The following is a 17772-nucleotide window of genomic DNA, read 5'->3' on the forward strand; positions in this document are numbered from 1 at the left end:
GCAAAATTTAAAACAAAAAAAAAACTAAAAACAAAAGAAAAATAGCTCAAAATTAAAGCAGAATAAAAATAAATAATAAGAAAAACAAAACACACACCCACAAAATATACTTAGCACTTATAGCATAAGAACTCTATCAGTTAAGAGCTCTCTGTCTCCAATTGAAAATGTGGCAAATGACGCACTTCTGGCCACATGACGCAGATGCAACTCCTTCCAACTGGCGTATTCAGTTATTTCTTCCACATCTATAAATAAGACACGGAAGTGATCGCCACACGGAACACAACACAAGAAGTTGCATGCCACACGGATGATATGTGAACAAAAGATGAAAGCAGCCATAAATAAAACACGACTACTTACAACATTAAACAACATTTTACGCTAATGAATATAATAAGTGCAAATTATTGCGGGTTTTCCACACAAGTCTTAAAACGACATTTGCTGGGCTTTATCTGTATAAATGGCGCAGCATTTCAACATTTTATGATCTGCACATATATATTTTACTAGCACAAATTACCCAGCTTTGCCCGGCTCAAGTTTTTTTCTTTCCAAATTTCAAATATTACTTCCCTAATAATTTTCTGCACGTGACATAATGTACATAATTTCTATATATTTATATATACAAACTTGTTAGAAGTAAATTCCCCCAATTTTCCACAATTCTAAGTGGAATTTCTATCTCGACTTGGACTGTACGTTGATCGACAATCAGTCAGTGTAGTCAAACGGGACAAGCAGTTTCCTATATTGAGATTCTTTTGATGGGTAACGAAGCAATTAAATGACATGTATATATATAGAGCTTAAGTACGGGGAAAACCTGACTATGTGGACGTCAGGTACACATGTCGGACCGGACCGCTGCTCTATGGCACTTTCACACGCACACGACACCATCCACCCACGCGGTGGGCGCACCTAATTCTCGTCGAAATATTCGCAAGATATACACATGAATGTATATAGAAGTATATTAAATTTTCAATTTGAAGAAAATGCAAAATAGAATGGAGCATTATTTCAAAGGAATTCACATTATTTCGTTGGTCGGTCGTGAATGTCTCTGCTAATTTGCTTAATTTCTGTCAAGAAATTATAGAAATCTGAGAAAACGGACGGTTTACGAATCGTTTTCGTTGCCAAAGCGACGACGTCAAAAATAACATGTAAATAAATAAATTCTCCATAGCAGCATAATTAATGGCTCATGCCAGACAAATGTGCATAAAATATGATTATTTAAATATTGAGCTGGCCAAAAATAAAACCGAGCGAGAATCCACAAAAAAAAGGCAAAAGAAAATAAACACGAAAATCTAAATGAAATTCCGTATTAAAAACACCTGCTGAATTATAATTATGACGATGAGAGAAAACTCGCACGCACACACACTCACACACACAGACACAGACGGGCGTACAACGTTGCGTATACGCAACGTGACTTAATTTGTTTAACCATTAGCCATGCCAACATGTCGCCTTCCAACTTTTTCATTTTTCATACCGAACAGGAACGTGCCCTATCCCATGTGCGTGTGGATTTCCCATTGGTATCGCCCGGAGACAGCAGCGCACAGCTGTGGCTGAGCCCGTAGAGAGCGGACGCAGTTAGTATTGGCAAAATGAAGCGCGACGTTTCCACATCGACCATTGGCCGGGATGAGGCCAGACGACCGCTGATGGAGGCGTATATGTTCCAGCGTCGTGTACTGCTCGGCTGCAGCCTGTTGATGGTCGTCTCGCTGTGTGTTTGGATTGTGGCCATTGCAACGGATCATTGGATTATCATATCGGGCGGGGCAGGTGTGTACACTATATGCATATTTTTTTATATTATATCCCGGTTCCAATTTCGTTCCCATAGGCATCTTTATACCCGAATCGCGACGCTTCTTTATGAACTCGCATTCGGGCCTGTGGCGCCATTGCCGCAACACAATTGTTCCGAATGCGCTCAGCAATGCGCAGGTGGTGCGGAATTTTAGCTCCATGTCGTACACCTCACAGTCATATATTAACGATGCCAAACGCAATCTCACCCACATGGACTTCATTCGGAGTTTTGCCGAGGAGAAGCTGGACGGTTCCGGGAATTTTACGGAGCCCGCGCGACGACGCATGTTCGCCCATTGGGCACGCGGCGAGGAGGAGGAGTTCCAAACGTTTCGCAGCGCCTTTCACAAGCTGGTCATGTCCACGGAGGCCAATCAGCATGAATTTAATGCCACAGCCCTTAAGCCCATACCGATCGATCCGTTGGATGTGAGCGGCATCATAAGGCGTCGTACCTTTGGCTCGGCGCTGCAGCGCGTCAAATATAACAACACCTGGTCGTACTATGTAATACCGGAGATGGCGCAACAGTGTATATTTAGCAACTGGACGGACTATCCGCTGGTGGTGCGTCTGCTGGGCACCTATATACGCGACATTGGCATACCCGCCTTTGTGCTCAACGAGGAGCGCGTCATTTTGATACTCGTGCCGCCTCTGCCCCCCAAGAGGGGCGGCCAGACCGCCTACTACAGCTATATACCCTACCGTGAGTATGCAATCGCCTAGGTATTTATATTAATAGATATTACCTCTTCTCTCTTGAACAGCGCGTTGCAAGTACATCGACATGTTCCCCAACTCCAATACTCTGCGCAACGAGCCCGGCTTCGATGATGAGCTGATGGGTAAGTTTTATCCAATTGATTTGCTATTGTTTCAGCTTTTATTTGGTAGTGTTGTGGCACGCCATTGCAGATTACATACGAACGCAGGCATCGTTTGCCTGCATCACACTGTTCGTGATGAGCCTGGGTGCTGTGTTCTCCTTCTACACGTTCATGAACCCGCGCTATATGTTCAAGCGTCTGGCCGGCGGCATACACCTGGTTGCGGCATCCACAGCGCTTGTCGTCTTGCAGGTATTGTTCTCTTCCATTGACTACACCAAGGAGCATTTGTTCTATGCGTATCCGGATGGTGCGGAATTGACGTGAGTAAAACACTACAAAAATCGCAAACAGTTAATATATACAAATGTCTTACCTACAGCTATGGCTATGGCGTTTACCTGGCGTGGTTCACTTTTGTAACTAATATTGTTTGCGGTATTATGTTCCTCTGGTATTCGGGTAAGAAAAAAGGCGCTAAGGCGCCAAATGATGAAGTTGCCATGGCAGATGAGCCAACCATAATGGGCAGATAAGTTCGAACACAACAAACTACAATCAAAGACCAAAGCAATCCAAAGCCAATACCTGGGTTGGTATTTTCGTTTCACTTTTGTTATTTGTTATCTTCTTAATAGTATATATTTTAATATATATGTGTAAAATGAGTTTTTGGCTTATAATGATCTGAAGAACTCGGCGCATTAAAGAAATCAATTGTTTACCTGTAATACAACAGCTAATGTTTCATTTGAAAAGGCGTTTCATTCGTTTCGGAAATAAGCGGGCAAGCTCGCAAATATACGCAAACACATGGTCGCATTTTTGTGTTTTCGATTAAAAATCGATTTTTTTTTATTTCGACATGGAAAAAGCTGAAGGTAGTAAATTGACAAGTAAACTTATGACATCACAAATGTGTTTGCATTCACATATATTATTACCATGTTGTCTTTCAAGATGTGAGACTATGACGTCATATGTAGACAATGCATGGCGATACCTTGTAAAATGTTCTTGGCACATGTAGAAGACGAATGGATTGCGCTATTTTTGTTGTCAACGATTTAATTGAAAACTGAATCAAATGGAAGCGGATATATTTACCAAACGAACCAAAGATCTATCTGCTGAGGATCTAGAGAGGCTTGACGAGCAAAACAAGCGTTTGGTGCCTGAATTCAAAGCGAACAAATTGGAGATCGATGCACAGCGGCATTGGGATTTATTCTACAAACGCAACGAGACGCGCTTCTTTAAGGATCGCCACTGGACAACACGTGAGTTCCAGGAGCTGCTGGCGGATCAGCAATGCACAAGCACGGGAACAAGACGACGTACCCTCTTAGAGGTGGGCTGTGGGGTCGGCAATCTGGTATTTCCGCTGCTGGAAGAGCAGATTAAGGAGCAATCCAGGGTCCAAGGATTTTATTTCTATGCCTGCGACTTTTCACCGCGTGCTGTTGACTTTGTTCGTGCCAATCCGCTGTACGATGCAAAGCATATAACTGCCTTCCAATGCGACATAACGACGCAACAGGTACATGAACACATTGCCGCATCCAGTTTAGATGTGTGCACCATGATCTTTGTGCTGTCCGCTATACATCCCAATAAATTCGCCGATGTGGTACGGAATTTATGGCAGCTTCTGAAACCTGGTGGCCTGGTACTGTTTCGAGATTATGGGCTTTATGACATGGCGCAGCTGCGCTTCAAACCTGGCCACAAAATTGCCGAGAATCTATATATGCGGCAGGATGGCACACGCAGCTATTACTTTGCCGAGCTGCAGCTGGCGCAGCTGTTCATCCAAAATGGTTTCGAGGTGCTGGACAACAGCTATGTGCATCGGCGCACACTCAATCTGAAGGAGGGCATCGATGTGCCGCGCATCTTTCTGCAGGGCAAATTCCGAAAGCGTGCAGCCAGCTGATGACATTTCAAGTATGTATATATATATTTTTTTTTAAGTTTAAATCAATTACAATAACATTGTTCAATAAATATTTGTATACTATATGTTGGGCTTACATATGCATATGTGTGGTATATATGTTTGTGTCCTACTATGTTGCAACAGTTTTACCCTCACAGCGGGTATATTCAGTACGTAGCGAACTGTGTAACGCACTGGGAGAGACATTTGCAACATGTATATATATATCTGATATCTGATCAGGACGACTTATTGAGTCCATATAGTCATGGTCTGGCCTTCTCTTTGCAAGCTAGTCGCTTAGTTTTGAAGCTATCTTTATAAAACTTGGCATAAATTCGTCATAAATATGTCGGCATCTGTCAGATCGGATCTCTATATCGTATAGCTTGCAAGGAAAGCATTGGTTACTTAAAATACCCAAACCAAACTTGACAATAAAGAGCTCCATTATGTTCGGACTACAATATCATGGAGCTTCTATAGAAACAATCGGCCGAGAGTCGACTTTTTCATACACACACAGCTGCTAAGTGTTTGCAGGGGCATTAAATCTTCGGCGGCCCGAAGATACCCATTATTTTTTATCAGTTTTCATATTGCTTAACATATATATATATATTTAACCCATCATACCAGAGTCTAGATAACTTTACATTAGACAGATTTTATGTTAGCTGCACTATTAAATTCATTATAAAATACTTTTTTTTAGCATATTTTCTGGTAACTTGGCTGTAAGTGTGTTAGTTTTGTGGGTGAAGGACTTTAAACGCTTAAATCTAAACGATAATTACATAATTGGTAATGTAAATGTTTAGCAACAATTAGAATACAATACGAACAACAACTAAATGTGACAATATTAATTATTCAACAAATTCAAAATCGGATTTTTAAATATTACTGCGTTCAATTTTCCAGTTCAAAAAACGCCCCAACGTAGCCCGGGCTCCAAATCTTACATACGGGTTTTGTTCGTCAGTTAATACCGAGGAGGTAACGTGCGAATATATATGTATATATATATATATGTAGGTAGAGTAATCGTAATAAATATACTTGAATTTGGCTAATTGGTTTGTTGTTGGGCACGCTCTAATCGAGACCATGTTCGGTCAGCTTGCCGCCATTGCTGGTGCTGTGACCCATGGGCGTCATTTCGATGCTGGACTCAAAGCTTTTGGTCAGCACATCGCTGCTCGTAATGGAAGTCGTATTGCTATGCAGTGATGCTGCGACGCCGCTGCCTGGTCCAGCCAGGGTGGCGATGCCGTCGTTCATGTCGCTATCCATGCTGAAGCTGTTGCTGCCATTCTCATTGATCAGCGAGAGCGTCTGCAGCGGCAGCATATCGGTGGGTTGCGGCTCGACAACGGCATCGTATGTCTTCGACTTGCTGACCGTCAACGGGCTCTTGTCGTAGTCGATTCCGGTGTCTGGTGTCTGCAACTGCAGCAGCGAATTGCGCTGCGTATGCTTGTCAAATTTACGTTGCGGTGGTTTTGGCGGTTCCTTATCCTTCTCCTTTTCCTTCTCCTTGTCCTTTGACTTTTTGAAGCCGAGCGCTTTATGGGCCTGCGCTTTAATGCCCTCCATGCTGGGCCTGATGATGGAAGTACGTGTGCCGCTGCTTTCCTTGGTCGACGGCGATTCCTTGACAATTGGTTCCGTTTCCTCCATTACGCTGGCCAGCTGCTGAGTCGCCTGTGGCATTGTGAGATCCTGCACTTGTATGGGAATGTCATCGGGCAACTTTTTCGTACGAAATGAAGCATTCGTGATCATCGATTTCGAGACAGAGGTCGTCACCGTATTTGTAGCAGGTGTCAACGCAACACTGAGACCCATGGGACCATCATTAGGCTGACCAGAGGGATTCGCATGCAGCGAATTGCGTACAGCGTTTGTGACTAGAATCAGTTCCGTAAACATTTCGTAGCTGGCACGATTATGTATATCCTCCAGGGTCTGTATAGCAACTGTGCCAAAGCCATTGAACATGGCATAGTAGATGGCATGCACCAGCTCGATGAGAAAGGACGCAGAGAGTGGTATGCGCGGCGACGAGGGCTTGGGAAATGTAGCGCCCGTTGCTGGATCGGAGCTGTAATTGGAAGACAGTTAAAGCTAGAACAGGAGCAAGTAACTGTTACTTACCCATAGCTCATGCGATGTCCATGTCCAGATTTGGTGGTGAATCCCTGGTTGACCATCTGTGAGGCAACACGACAAAGATGCAGCAGCGATGACTTCTGCGTGAGGTTCACCTGCTGATTGTAGCAGAAGAGCAGCGCCGCCATGATGCGCATCCTGTTCTGGGCATTAATCGATTCGATGCGCAAATGTGGTCCCCATTTGACCTCGCGGTTGCAGTTCTCCTCCCAGCGTCGCAAATCGGTCATGGGCAGCTGCTTGACCTCATGATAAACGGAGGCCTGTGCCAGGATGGGCATGCGAAACGCGAACACCTTCTGGCCGCCATCATCGGTGGACACCTCGCCATTATAAATGCATATGAGCAGCGTCTCGACGCCGCGAGATGCCTTCTTATCGCCGGCCGCGACTGCATGCAGGTATGTGTAGATCAGCACTGGCAGGAATTGTAATGGGAACTTGTGCAGTGTCAACTCCGGCGCCCGATAGAAGGCCAGCAGCTGCTGGCAAATGTCATGGATCAGATCCTCGTTTCGCTGCCTGTCACTGAATATTGTGAAGATGGCCTCGGCAATTTCGGGATCTGTTTCATGCTCGACGACGAATGCCTCGGAGTCGGCTGGCTGACGGCGAGCGCGTTGATAGTCCGCCAGCCAGTCTTTCACCAATTCGGCCATTATTATGTATTAAAGTGCCTAATTAATTTGCTGTACACTGTCCTCTAATCTTTTTCACACATAAACCTTGCATATCTGCGCAGGGCTGCATGCGCAGCTAAAACATTAGTTCAGCAGAACTAGTTCCAACATAAATAATTGTAATAATAATTAAGCTAATTGGTAAACATGTATTTTTTAACAATCACAAAACTTACAACCACCTTGTAGAGATCATCTTGCTCGCTCAGCTACTAGGAGTGACTAAAGTGTCTACATTGTGTTTAAAAACATAAATATATGCATATAAAAGTGAGCAACTTTTTTTCGATAACAAGTACCAAAAATCGATGCTCAGTCAACGCCGCCAATTTGACGCGCATCATATTACAGTGTGTAATAAGTTGAGTATCTCAAACTTTATTTTTAGTAATTTTTTCACTTTTCTTGCTTGTATTTAAATATTAAATTTAATAAAAATATAAGGGCCTCGGTGAAAATGTAATATCGAAATATAATCGAATAATTTTAAAACAGCTGTGTTCGTTAAAGTTTGATTATGTTAAAAATAATCGATAGAGTCACTTAACTGTTAAATTCGACTTTAAAACGCAGTTACATTTTTTTCCAATAATTACTGCCAGCGAAAATCGCTTTCTTATTATTAAACAGTCATTTACATTAATGCGTATTACCAATTACAGCTTTATTGTTCGTTAAGGTAGAAAGCACCAACAACAAATCGAGCTCACTGTTAATAACAGTTCAGCACAGTGCTTAGTTTTGCGATCAAAAATCCTAACATAAACAGTGTTGTCATATACCGTACGACAATCAGGGACTGCGTCGCTGGGGAAAAATATGTGCTAAGTGCGCGGATAGTTAAAAGAAATAGCTTATATACCAAAAAATAGTTAAAGTCGCGTCTGAAATTAGATAATTACAATCAGTAGTATTTATAATGAACATATACAACAAATTGCGTAGCAGAGAACATGGACTGGGTAAGCAAGAACTGTAGCGCGGGCAATTTATGCAATTTGGCGCTCGAAATGCATTAGAGCGCGCTCCCGCTCCTTTCGCGGGAAATTCGAGCGCCAAAATTATCAGTGAATATTATTAAGGAGATTTCGTGTGCAATTCGACTTGAAGTGCAGCAACTAAGTACAACGACATTTTCATATGGAATATCAAAAACTTGCTGCGTTTGCGAAAGTAGTGCATAAGAAACTAGAACGTAAACAAACGCAACTATTTGGCACTCATTTGCACACTTTCCCCTTTTCTTGCAGCCAATGAGCGTACTTATGATTTTGCGCTGAGTCGCCTGTGCGTGTCCAGGCAGGACAGCTGGCATGGCATTGCCCCAGCCAACTACAGTCCGGACTTTAACCCAGAGCCGCCCATATTCTCAGCCAAGTTTGCCAACTGCGATGGCTACAGACACATTTTGGCCATCGCCAACGAGGATGGCAAGATTGCGCTGCAGGATACCACAGAGCGTAACCAGGAGCCTGAGGAGCAGTCGCTGAGTGCGCCACAGTGTCATTTCAATGCCGTTTTCGACCTGGAATGGGCGCCAGGGCAGATGCGCTTTGTGTCCGCCTCCGGTGATCACACGGCTCGTCTGTGGGAGGTCGCCGGCTCTGGCATACGTGGTCTCAATTCCTATGTGGGCCACACACGTTCCGTGAAAACAGCCGCGTTTAAGCGCACGGATCCAGCAGTGTTTGCAACAGGCGGACGCGACGGTGCCATCCTCATCTGGGACATTCGGGCTAACCTTAATATGGATCTGACTTCACGCGTCGACAATTGTATTTACAGCGGCCACACTGGTGGTCCGGGCACGCCACAATCTCAACGGAAACAGCGCACTCGCACGCCCAAAATGGCAAACAACAGCAACACCTCCAGCAGCATTACGGGCTTGGCCTTCCAAGACAACGATACGCTCATCTCATGCGGTGCTGGCGATGGCGTCATAAAAGTGTGGGATCTGAGGAGAAATTATACCGCATACAAAAAAGAGCCGCTGCCGCGTCAAAGCTTACCCTATGCGGGTCAATCAACATTTAAGGGCTTCACCAATCTTATTGTGGATGCGGCGGGCACACGTTTGTATGCCAATTGCATGGATAACACCATCTATTGCTACAATTTGGTTTCATATGCGCCCAAGCCGCTGGCCTGCTATAAAGGCCTGCTCAACTCGACTTTCTACATCAAAAGCTGCCTCAGTCCGGACGGCAAATATCTGCTGAGTGGAAGCAGTGATGAGCGCGCGTATATATGGAATCTGGAACATGCGGCTGAGCCGCTGGTTGCATTGGCGGGTCACACTGTCGAGGTCACGTGCGTGGCATGGGGCGCCACACATGATCGTCCGATTGTCACCTGCAGCGACGATGCGCGCCACAAGATCTGGCGCATCGGGCCTGCGCCGGAGACATTGACAGCCGCTGAGGTAGCGGAACAATATCGCGGCCAGGCGAGCTATGTACGTCAATTCGATAGGCAACAGCCAAAGGCTGCAACACAACATAAATATAATCTCAGAGATCTGGAGTCCACGCCGCGCTCACTTAAGCGTCTCATGGATATGAATGAACGCACGCCCAGCTCTGTAGAAAAGACGACCATCAAGCGTTCCTTTCTGGAGATGCTAGGCGCGACAAGTAACGATGCAAACATGGAGCAGCCGCAACAGAAGCGCACAAAGCCACTCGAGTCCAGGGGTCGACGCTTATTTGGACCAAGCTGCACCAGCAGCCAGCAGCTACCTGCTATTGGCGAGGAGGAATGCACCATGCCCGTCTGCAATCAGGAGAATGCTGCCGACGACATCTCGCCGCTAACCTGCACAGCTGCAGCAGCTAGTCGATTGCAGCAGCCATCGCCACTTAGTGAGCATCATTTAAATCACATTCCGTACACCTCGCCACCCACAACATCAGCGCAAGCGGCGGCGGCAGCAAACGCAAGCTCCACTTCGCCAACCGCGCTCTCTTTAATTTACTCGCCCACCTCGAACCTGCCCAACTATGTGCTGGACGGCGAGGCGCCGCATTTGGGCATCATGTCGCCCAAACGTAAAGCCAAAGAGAAGGTCGACTGGCTAACCAAAATACGCAAACAGAAGCTCATGTCAAACAGCCGGGCGACGCTTACGCTCGCCGAGAAGATGAGCATCGAGGAGACGCTCGATGTAATGGCCTCGCCCCGTCTACAAAGCCTGCGCAACTCCGAATGCAGTCCCAGACTGCAGGCCACACCCAGGCGACGCATATCACACAACGATAGCGGCGCCCCACACTTACGCACGCCGACCTCCAGCCGGCGGAACAGTGAGACGACGCTCCTACGTTTCTTCAGCGTTCAACGTAGCAGCGGCAGTGGTAGTGATGCCTCTGCTGCTGCTGAAGATGAAACGCCCGGCCATGTGGAGCTGCCTGTCATTTCGCCGCCGCAACCAGCAACAGCTACGTTGACGCTGCGCACGCCAACGACTGTCGTCGGCAGCGACTGACACCCAGATCCGTCTAATGCACCCATCCCATATATAGTGTTAACTGGACATACCTTAAGTTATTTCTATGGTAGGTTAAACAGTTCTTTTTATCTCCAAGTTAATAAGCACTTTTCACACTTTTGTACAGTACTAACACAAGATACTAAATATAATTACACATATATATATATATCAATAGGATATTTTAATTTAAGTTCTTCTGACATGCATGTGCTTTTGGCTGGGTCAACTTTACCAATAATGACAATAAAACTAATTTTGTTTTTAGAAGGTATTCTCTAGTTTTATAACCTGTTTATTAAATCGAGTGAGGCTGACTCAACTTTGACGTTTATATTTCTCAGAGTTAGTTTTTCTCCAAAAAAAAGTTACATAAATGTTTAAGGCGTTATTTTCTTTCCAAGGTTCTTTTTTTTAAACATATACAAATGTTATTGATCATTGCGATTTTTTGGATGTCTTTGGCTGACCATTTTGTAAAATGGGTTGTTCCTGCCGCTGCTGTTGCTTTACCGCAGCGTTGAGCCTCAGGATGCGGTAGACGTGGCGTGCCACGCCCACAATCAGAACTAGATGACACAGGTGAAGAGCTATGCTGGATTCCATTGTGCTGGGATAGGTGTTCCAGCAGTACTCGATAATGCCCAGAATTAAATAGCGCACGCCGAGCGAATACGGCGTGGACCATACCAAATACGGGAGCGAGTGGAAGTACCAAATGTAGAACTGATAATGCAGCGACCGGGCGCAGGCGACACCAATGAAGTTGCACAGGAAGAAGGGCAGCAGCGCCAGCTGCGTGCATGGCTCAAAATAAATGTCGTATTGTTCTTGCTTTTGGTTCAAATGTGGTTCTGAAGATTTCTGACCCGTGCTTTGTTGCAGACTCCTCTCGAATGCCTTGAGAAAGGACTTTTGCTCGGCACTAAGTTGCTCGTCCTCCTCCTCCTGCTGCTGCTCTACCAATTGCTTGGACTTCTTCGCCTGAATCTTTGCTTGGTTCTGCTGCTCGCGATTCTTGTGTAGTATTTGTGGCACTATCTGTTGCTGCACCTCGCGTAGTCTCAGGTAGCTTCTGAAGAACGTCCAGGTGGGCTTGGCGAAGCATAAGAGCAGCAGCAGATGCAGCGCCAGCAGGACCAAATGAAACTCACGCTGCTCGAAGAATTCCTTGCTTAGGAATCTATAGTTGACAGTCCACTTATGCTCAAAGATGCGACCCAGGTCGAAGCTGCCGCGCAGATATTCCATAGGATGGGTACGCAGAAAGGGCGCGCCAATTAGCAGCTGTATTACTGCGCAAATGGTGAGCTGCACCAGAGTCCTGAGCACGCCCAGATTAGCCAAATAGAACAGCAGCAACGCGGGAGCAAACAGTAAAATGTTCATTTTGACACCAACAGCGAGGCTATAGCAAATACTTCCCAGCGTCCAACGCTGATCCAGAAACAGATTTAGCGCAGCATATAGCAGTAGAATGGCCACAGGATCATTGAACAGCCGGAGCACATATATCGAGTGGATGCGGTAGGATGTAAAGGCGCTCAGCACCAGCACATAGGGCGGCACCTTGCGGCTCTTCGTATAGAGGCGCAATACAAGGCACATTTGGAGCAAGTAGATGCAGGCGAATATGTATTGGGCCAGGCGCACATTCGTACCCTGGCCGGTTAAATAGTACAGTCCCGAGTAAATGTAAACAAATGCAGCCGGGTATACCAACGGACCGGTGTCACCTGCAGGAAATTAAACAATATTATCAAATCCATACAAAATGTAACGCACACAAGCAAATACCTTCGACCCTTATAAGCTCTATCTATTTTCCTAATCAGGAATAAATTCCAATATATCCCAGTCGTTACAGACATGTTCGTCCATCTGTATGAAAACTCAAAGATTTTCAACATTCTCACATAAACATCCAGGCCACAATCAGTAGAAAACAGCGTTTTTGTAGAAAAAACCTTTCTTTTTTTTTTAATATCCAACCAATTTTAAAAACGCGTTATTTTCCTATGAACAGCTGTGAGTGTGTGCCCCAATAACCAGCCGTTAGGAACTAGCAAATGAACCAACAAGTTCATGAGCGAGCTGTTTACGCAACTTAGTGACTGTCAAAATGTCAAAGTGAAAAAACGAGAGAGAGAACACTTTGTATCAAGCAGCATGGAGGTTATTACGGCATGTTGTTAGAGCTGGCTGCCAAATAGAGAGAAGATTAATAGAGTTGATACAGTTAACGGACAAAATGATTTCGTGTAAAAATTTATGTGTTTTGCGTCAATTGCCGCTCAAAAGCTGTCGCCGGCATTACAGTGCCATTCAATCAAGCGCCGCACTGCTGTCAGTGCGGCCAACGAAATGGACACCGAAACCTGCCGCTGCTGGTGGCGCCGTCTCCGCTTGGCAACAGAGGACGACGGCGAAGCAGCATCAGCAGCAGCAACGACGCAGTCTATTCAGCTCGAGTCGCCTGCAGGCCAAGGACTACTATGCGACGCTGGGGGTGGCTAAGAATGCAAATGCCAAGGACATTAAGAAGGCGTACTATGAGCTGGCAAAGAAATATCACCCGGACACCAACAAGGATGATCCGGATGCGAGTAAAAAGTTCCAGGACGTTAGTGAGGCTTATGAGGTGCTTAGCGATGATCAGAAACGGCGGGAATATGATACTTATGGCCAGACAACGGAGAATATGAATCGTCAGGGTGCGGGCGGTGCCGGCGGCTTCGGTGGCGGCCCCTTTGGGCCTGACGGCTTCTCACAGAATTGGCAATTCCGCTCCACCATCGATCCGGAGGAGCTTTTCCGCAAGATCTTTGGCGAGGGTAATTTTCGCAGCAATAGCTTTGACGACTTTGCAGATTCCAAATTCGGGTTCGGGCAGGCCCAAGAGCTTGTCATGGACCTAACCTTTGCCCAGGCGGCGCGTGGCGTCAATAAGGATGTCAATGTGAATGTGGTGGATCAGTGTCCCAAATGCGCCGGCTCCAAGTGCGAGCCTGGCACCAAGCCCGGTCGCTGCCAATATTGCAATGGAACGGGTTTTGAGACTATATCCACCGGCCCCTTTGTAATGCGCTCCACGTGCCGCTATTGCCAGGGTACGCGGCAATATATTAAATATCCGTGCGCAGAGTGCGAGGGCAAGGGGCAGACAGTACAGCGGCGCAAGGTGACGGTGCCGGTACCGGCAGGCATCGAGAATGGCCAAACGGTGCGCATGCAGGTGGGCAGCAAGGAACTGTTTGTCACCTTCCGTGTAGAGCGCAGCGACTACTTCCGTCGCGACGGCGCCGATGTCCACACAGATGCCCCAATCTCGTTGGCCCAGGCGGTGCTAGGCGGTACAGTACGCGTTCAGGGCGTCTACGAGGATCAATGGCTAAACATTGAGCCGGGCACCTCATCGCATCGAAAGATTGCACTGCGCGGCAAGGGACTGAAGCGTGTCAATGCCCACGGACACGGCGATCACTACGTGCACATCAAGATCGAGGTACCAAAGAAGCTGAGTCAGGAGCAGCGCGCCCTGCTGGAGGCGTACGCTGAACTGGAGGAGGACACGCCCGGGCAGATACACGGCATGGCGCAGAGGAAAGATGGCAGTAAGAAAGCAACGTAAATACATTTTAAAACTAATGTGATTGGGCCTACAAATACAAAAGAACCTGTATTTGCAGTACTATGTGCAATAAGTTAAATATAGTTTTTGTTGTATAATAATCACAGTGAGAGCTCGCTTGAACGAATACCCACGGCTCCAGATTGTCCGCGTAAACATACCCCAGTCATAATTGCTCTAATTGCTTTCATCTTTAAAGTTCAATTCTCTTTTAATATTTTGCCCTTTCGGAAAAGTTTTTGTTAAAGAAAAAGTGTCCGTTTCCGGCCAACCAAAGGGAGTTCCATTAAGGGAGTTTTCACTGTACATAGCTATGGTTAAAGCATTTACGTTATTAAACCTTTCAAATACAATTGCAGCATAGATCAATTATGCAATTGGCTAGCTGGTAATGGTAACTACGCCAAATATTCTTAAGTAATTTAAATTTAAACATAGATTATTCTTTAGTTGCTCAAATTAAATTTTTGTTCTCTTTCCCCTGACTCACTGACATGTCTTGCAGCGCAGGTGCGAGTGAAACCAGAACTGACGCCCAGTCAACAGGTAGAGCAGCAAACAGCGGTAGTCAAGGAACGAGTAGAGCAGGAGCAGAAACAGAATCAGCGAAAGGCCAACAAAGCGAAAAGTCGGAAACACGCAGAAAAGAAAAGCAAACCGGAGGCGAAAGTGGAAGCGGCGGAGGCTTCTTGAACAAAATCAAATCCATGTTCAACTAAGTTGAATTGTGTCTTGTTATTGATAACTCTTTTGTAATCGTCGTTGGTTAAACGATTGGCTACAAATGCGTTTTTTGCCTTTAAACTGTTAATTGTAAATTTGGGGGCTATATTCCAGTGTGGAACAAAATGAAAAAAAAAATACACCAAAATTCATAGTAAGAACTTGCGGCCTGTTTGTCTACGTTCAGCTACATTTTCGCAATAAATTTGGCCTGGTCTCACTCTCTCTTTCTGCCTGGTTTCCAAAAATAAACCACAACCAGGCGGCAATTCACTTACCTCGCAGCAGCGAATAATTGGTTGTGCCATTCAGAAAGCCTTCACATTCCTGTAAGGCGAAAATTTGTTGGTTTATATATAAATATATTAATAAGTTCCCGTCATTCTCACCTGCATGTAGGCCTTCCAATCAATCTCGGTGTAGGGCACACGTTGAATGACAAGCACGTTGATAGCCGCCTCGGCCAAAACAATCAGTACCGAAACAATGGGCAGCGCAGCCGGCTCGAATGCCAGGTATTTGATAAAGTTCCAATTGACATATTTCTCCTTTAGCAATAGCAACAGGTTGCTTGGCTTTTTACGTCGGGTCACAGGCCGGTTGTTGGTTCTTGGCGGTGCCATTTATTTGATAATATTTTTGCGGTTAAATGATGTGCACACCCACACACCTTACATACACGCTGTGGGCACCCAAATTCTTAACATTTACAGAAAGATAACAGTGCGAACCAATTTGATTGTGGAACAACTGTCGTTACGGTTTTGTTAAATAAAAGAACAAAAATGATTATTAAGGTTGATGCGCTTCGGTATAAAATTATATAAACTGTGTTAAAAATACAAGTCAGTCAAGTAAAACGACGAATGACGCTTGTAATTGAATATAACAGCTGCTACTGCTAAACGTAACAAAATCATAACACTGCCATAACAGCTCAGCTGTTGCTCCACATCAACCATGTATTGCTTCGTTGCGATGAGAACCCAGGTTCAGGTGAGTTCCAAAAGTTCACTCAAAATAAAACAATCAGCTGTTAAGGCAGAATCGCAGTGACGACTTGTCAGGCGGCACAAGTCGATAACATTTGAAAATCGGCAAATGCATTACTATCAAGCTGCGACTTTTATTATAATATGAATTCACTTAGTATTAAACTATAAGTTTATTTTGAAAATACTTTTACATACTTTACAACACTTTAAACAGTTTTTATAGTACAAGTTCAGTATTTAAATTGGGAAAATTGCCTAATACATTTATTCTTTCGTAAAGATTTTTTGCAATAGTAATTGTAATTGACTATGTTGCAAGAAATTGAGCCAAATCTACTTGCGGTCAATTGCACGGCCGATTCGGATCCGTTTCCTGTTGGAAGTGCAATGGGCACAGCCAATTTAGTGATGGCATAAGGTGAGAATGGTGAGGGGGGGGGGGGTAGGTGGGGCGGGTTAACTCACAGCACTAACAAATATTCGCTAACGGCAACCCATATACGATTTGATGGGGCCAGAAGTCGGCTGGCTGACTGGCGGGCCGGAACGGGTCCGGCTGCAGTACGGCTCTCCACTCCGTTTACTTCGCTCATGCATGTAAATGTTGGCCATTTAAAAAGTTACAAGCATCCTCAAACTCGAACAACCATTTCCGCTCTGTGCGCCCTTCAGCTGCAGGTTTCAGCACAATTAATTGACAACCTGCGGATGCGGATGTTTTTCAGATTTTCACTGTTCCGTTGTATGCATGTTATTTTTTTTTTCTGTTTTTGTTTATTTTTTGTTTCATTTCTTTTCGGCGGTGTACACGTGCACTAATTGTGCCCAGTGCGCCGTGTATTCGCAAAAAGTTGACAAATGGCATGCAAACTGTTTCCATGTCCATGTCCAGGTGAACTGCTCAAATGGCTGCAATTATGCCAAGGGCCAGCTGGGCAGTTAGTGGGCGGCAGTCATGTGGATTTCTCGTACGCATTTCAAGGGAGCGTACGTCAGGAATGCAGTGAAAACATACGGCATATTTCAATAAATGCAGTGAAGAATTCAAAAAGAATTTAATTTAAAGCTTGTTACGTGAACGAACATGTTCCCAATGGATTGAGATTGCAGATGAATTACTTCTGCATCATAAATACATACTGACATATGTACATCCTTAGAAGAATGTAGAAATTGGCCAAAAATATGTGGATGCTCTTGTTGCATTCTCTATCCAAATGAGTACGATTTTTCTTTTTGCCTTTTTGCCTTCCTCAACATTAAAATATTTTATATTCAAATATAAAACTGTACATTGTACATAGTTCTTATCAAGCTATGTATTTCTATAAATGTGATTGTGTGTCCACTTATTCTTAAATATGGGCTTCTTAGCATCGTGGCTCGTTAAAGTCTACGCTAGTTATCATTTAAATACAGAATTTTATGTATACAGATGGGTGGGTATACATTATAGAA

At 45.0% G+C, this 17772-nt stretch overlaps 6 protein-coding genes across 13 annotated transcripts; 4 read left to right on the plus strand and 2 right to left on the minus strand.

Moving 5' to 3' along the window:
- Nucleotides 1-1622: 1622 nt before the first annotated feature.
- Nucleotides 1623-3410, plus strand: LOC115762046. 2 transcript variants are annotated; one of them, XM_030704122.1, is made up of 5 exons: nt 1623-1821; nt 1883-2560; nt 2622-2699; nt 2749-3004; nt 3064-3410. In XM_030704122.1, the coding sequence occupies exons 1-5, from the start codon at nt 1641-1643 to the stop codon at nt 3215-3217; spliced, it is 1347 nt and encodes a 448-aa protein (XP_030559982.1). In that variant the 5' UTR covers nt 1623-1640; the 3' UTR covers nt 3218-3410. The 2 variants fall into 2 exon arrangements, with proteins under 2 accessions (XP_030559982.1, XP_030559983.1); XM_030704123.1 differs by having other exon boundaries at nt 2770-3004; nt 3064-3409.
- A 313-nt stretch (nt 3411-3723) lies between these two features.
- Nucleotides 3724-5618, plus strand: LOC115762283 (methyltransferase-like protein 6). The gene is made up of 2 exons (XM_030704447.1): nt 3724-4628; nt 5545-5618. The coding sequence occupies exon 1, from the start codon at nt 3769-3771 to the stop codon at nt 4615-4617; it is 849 nt and encodes a 282-aa protein (XP_030560307.1). The 5' UTR covers nt 3724-3768; the 3' UTR covers nt 4618-4628; nt 5545-5618.
- An 84-nt stretch (nt 5619-5702) lies between these two features.
- Nucleotides 5703-7685, minus strand: LOC115762282 (hyccin). Its single transcript, XM_030704446.1, has 3 exons — nt 7652-7685; nt 6781-7573; nt 5703-6727 (listed from the first exon to the last, which is right to left on the minus strand). Exons 2-3 carry the CDS (start codon nt 7452-7454, stop codon nt 5719-5721), a joined length of 1683 nt encoding a protein of 560 aa, XP_030560306.1. The 5' UTR covers nt 7455-7573; nt 7652-7685; the 3' UTR covers nt 5703-5718.
- Nucleotides 7686-8332: 647 nt separating this feature from the next.
- On the plus strand, nt 8333-11157 carry LOC115762042 (protein lethal(2)denticleless). Its single transcript, XM_030704112.1, has 2 exons — nt 8333-8437; nt 8726-11157. Exons 1-2 carry the CDS (start codon nt 8395-8397, stop codon nt 10960-10962), a joined length of 2280 nt encoding a protein of 759 aa, XP_030559972.1. The 5' UTR covers nt 8333-8394; the 3' UTR covers nt 10963-11157.
- Nucleotides 11158-11226: 69 nt separating this feature from the next.
- LOC115762045 (lethal(2)neighbour of Tid protein) lies at nt 11227-16130 on the minus strand. 2 transcript variants are annotated; one of them, XM_030704119.1, is made up of 3 exons: nt 15709-16130; nt 15598-15646; nt 11227-12701 (listed from the first exon to the last, which is right to left on the minus strand). In XM_030704119.1, exons 1-3 carry the CDS (start codon nt 15940-15942, stop codon nt 11404-11406), a joined length of 1581 nt encoding a protein of 526 aa, XP_030559979.1. In that variant the 5' UTR covers nt 15943-16130; the 3' UTR covers nt 11227-11403. The 2 variants fall into 2 exon arrangements, with proteins under 2 accessions (XP_030559979.1, XP_030559980.1); XM_030704120.1 differs by lacking the exons at nt 15598-15646; nt 15709-16130 and adding an exon at nt 12763-12833.
- On the plus strand, nt 13062-15481 carry LOC115762043 (protein tumorous imaginal discs, mitochondrial). 6 transcript variants are annotated; one of them, XM_030704116.1, is made up of 3 exons: nt 13062-14592; nt 14956-15013; nt 15102-15128. In XM_030704116.1, the coding sequence occupies exons 1-2, from the start codon at nt 13217-13219 to the stop codon at nt 15011-15013; spliced, it is 1434 nt and encodes a 477-aa protein (XP_030559976.1). In that variant the 5' UTR covers nt 13062-13216; the 3' UTR covers nt 15102-15128. The 6 variants fall into 6 exon arrangements, with proteins under 6 accessions (XP_030559976.1, XP_030559978.1, XP_030559975.1 ...); XM_030704118.1 differs by lacking the exon at nt 15102-15128 and having other exon boundaries at nt 13071-14579; nt 14956-14975; XM_030704115.1 differs by lacking the exon at nt 14956-15013 and having other exon boundaries at nt 13074-14579; nt 15102-15481.
- Nucleotides 16131-17772: the final 1642 nt, after the last annotated feature.

This window comes from Drosophila novamexicana, unplaced genomic scaffold (assembly GCF_003285875.2).
Source record: "Drosophila novamexicana strain 15010-1031.04,08,12 unplaced genomic scaffold, DnovRS2.1 tig00000564-arrow-pilon, whole genome shotgun sequence".
NCBI classification, from domain to species: domain Eukaryota; kingdom Metazoa; phylum Arthropoda; class Insecta; order Diptera; family Drosophilidae; genus Drosophila; species Drosophila novamexicana.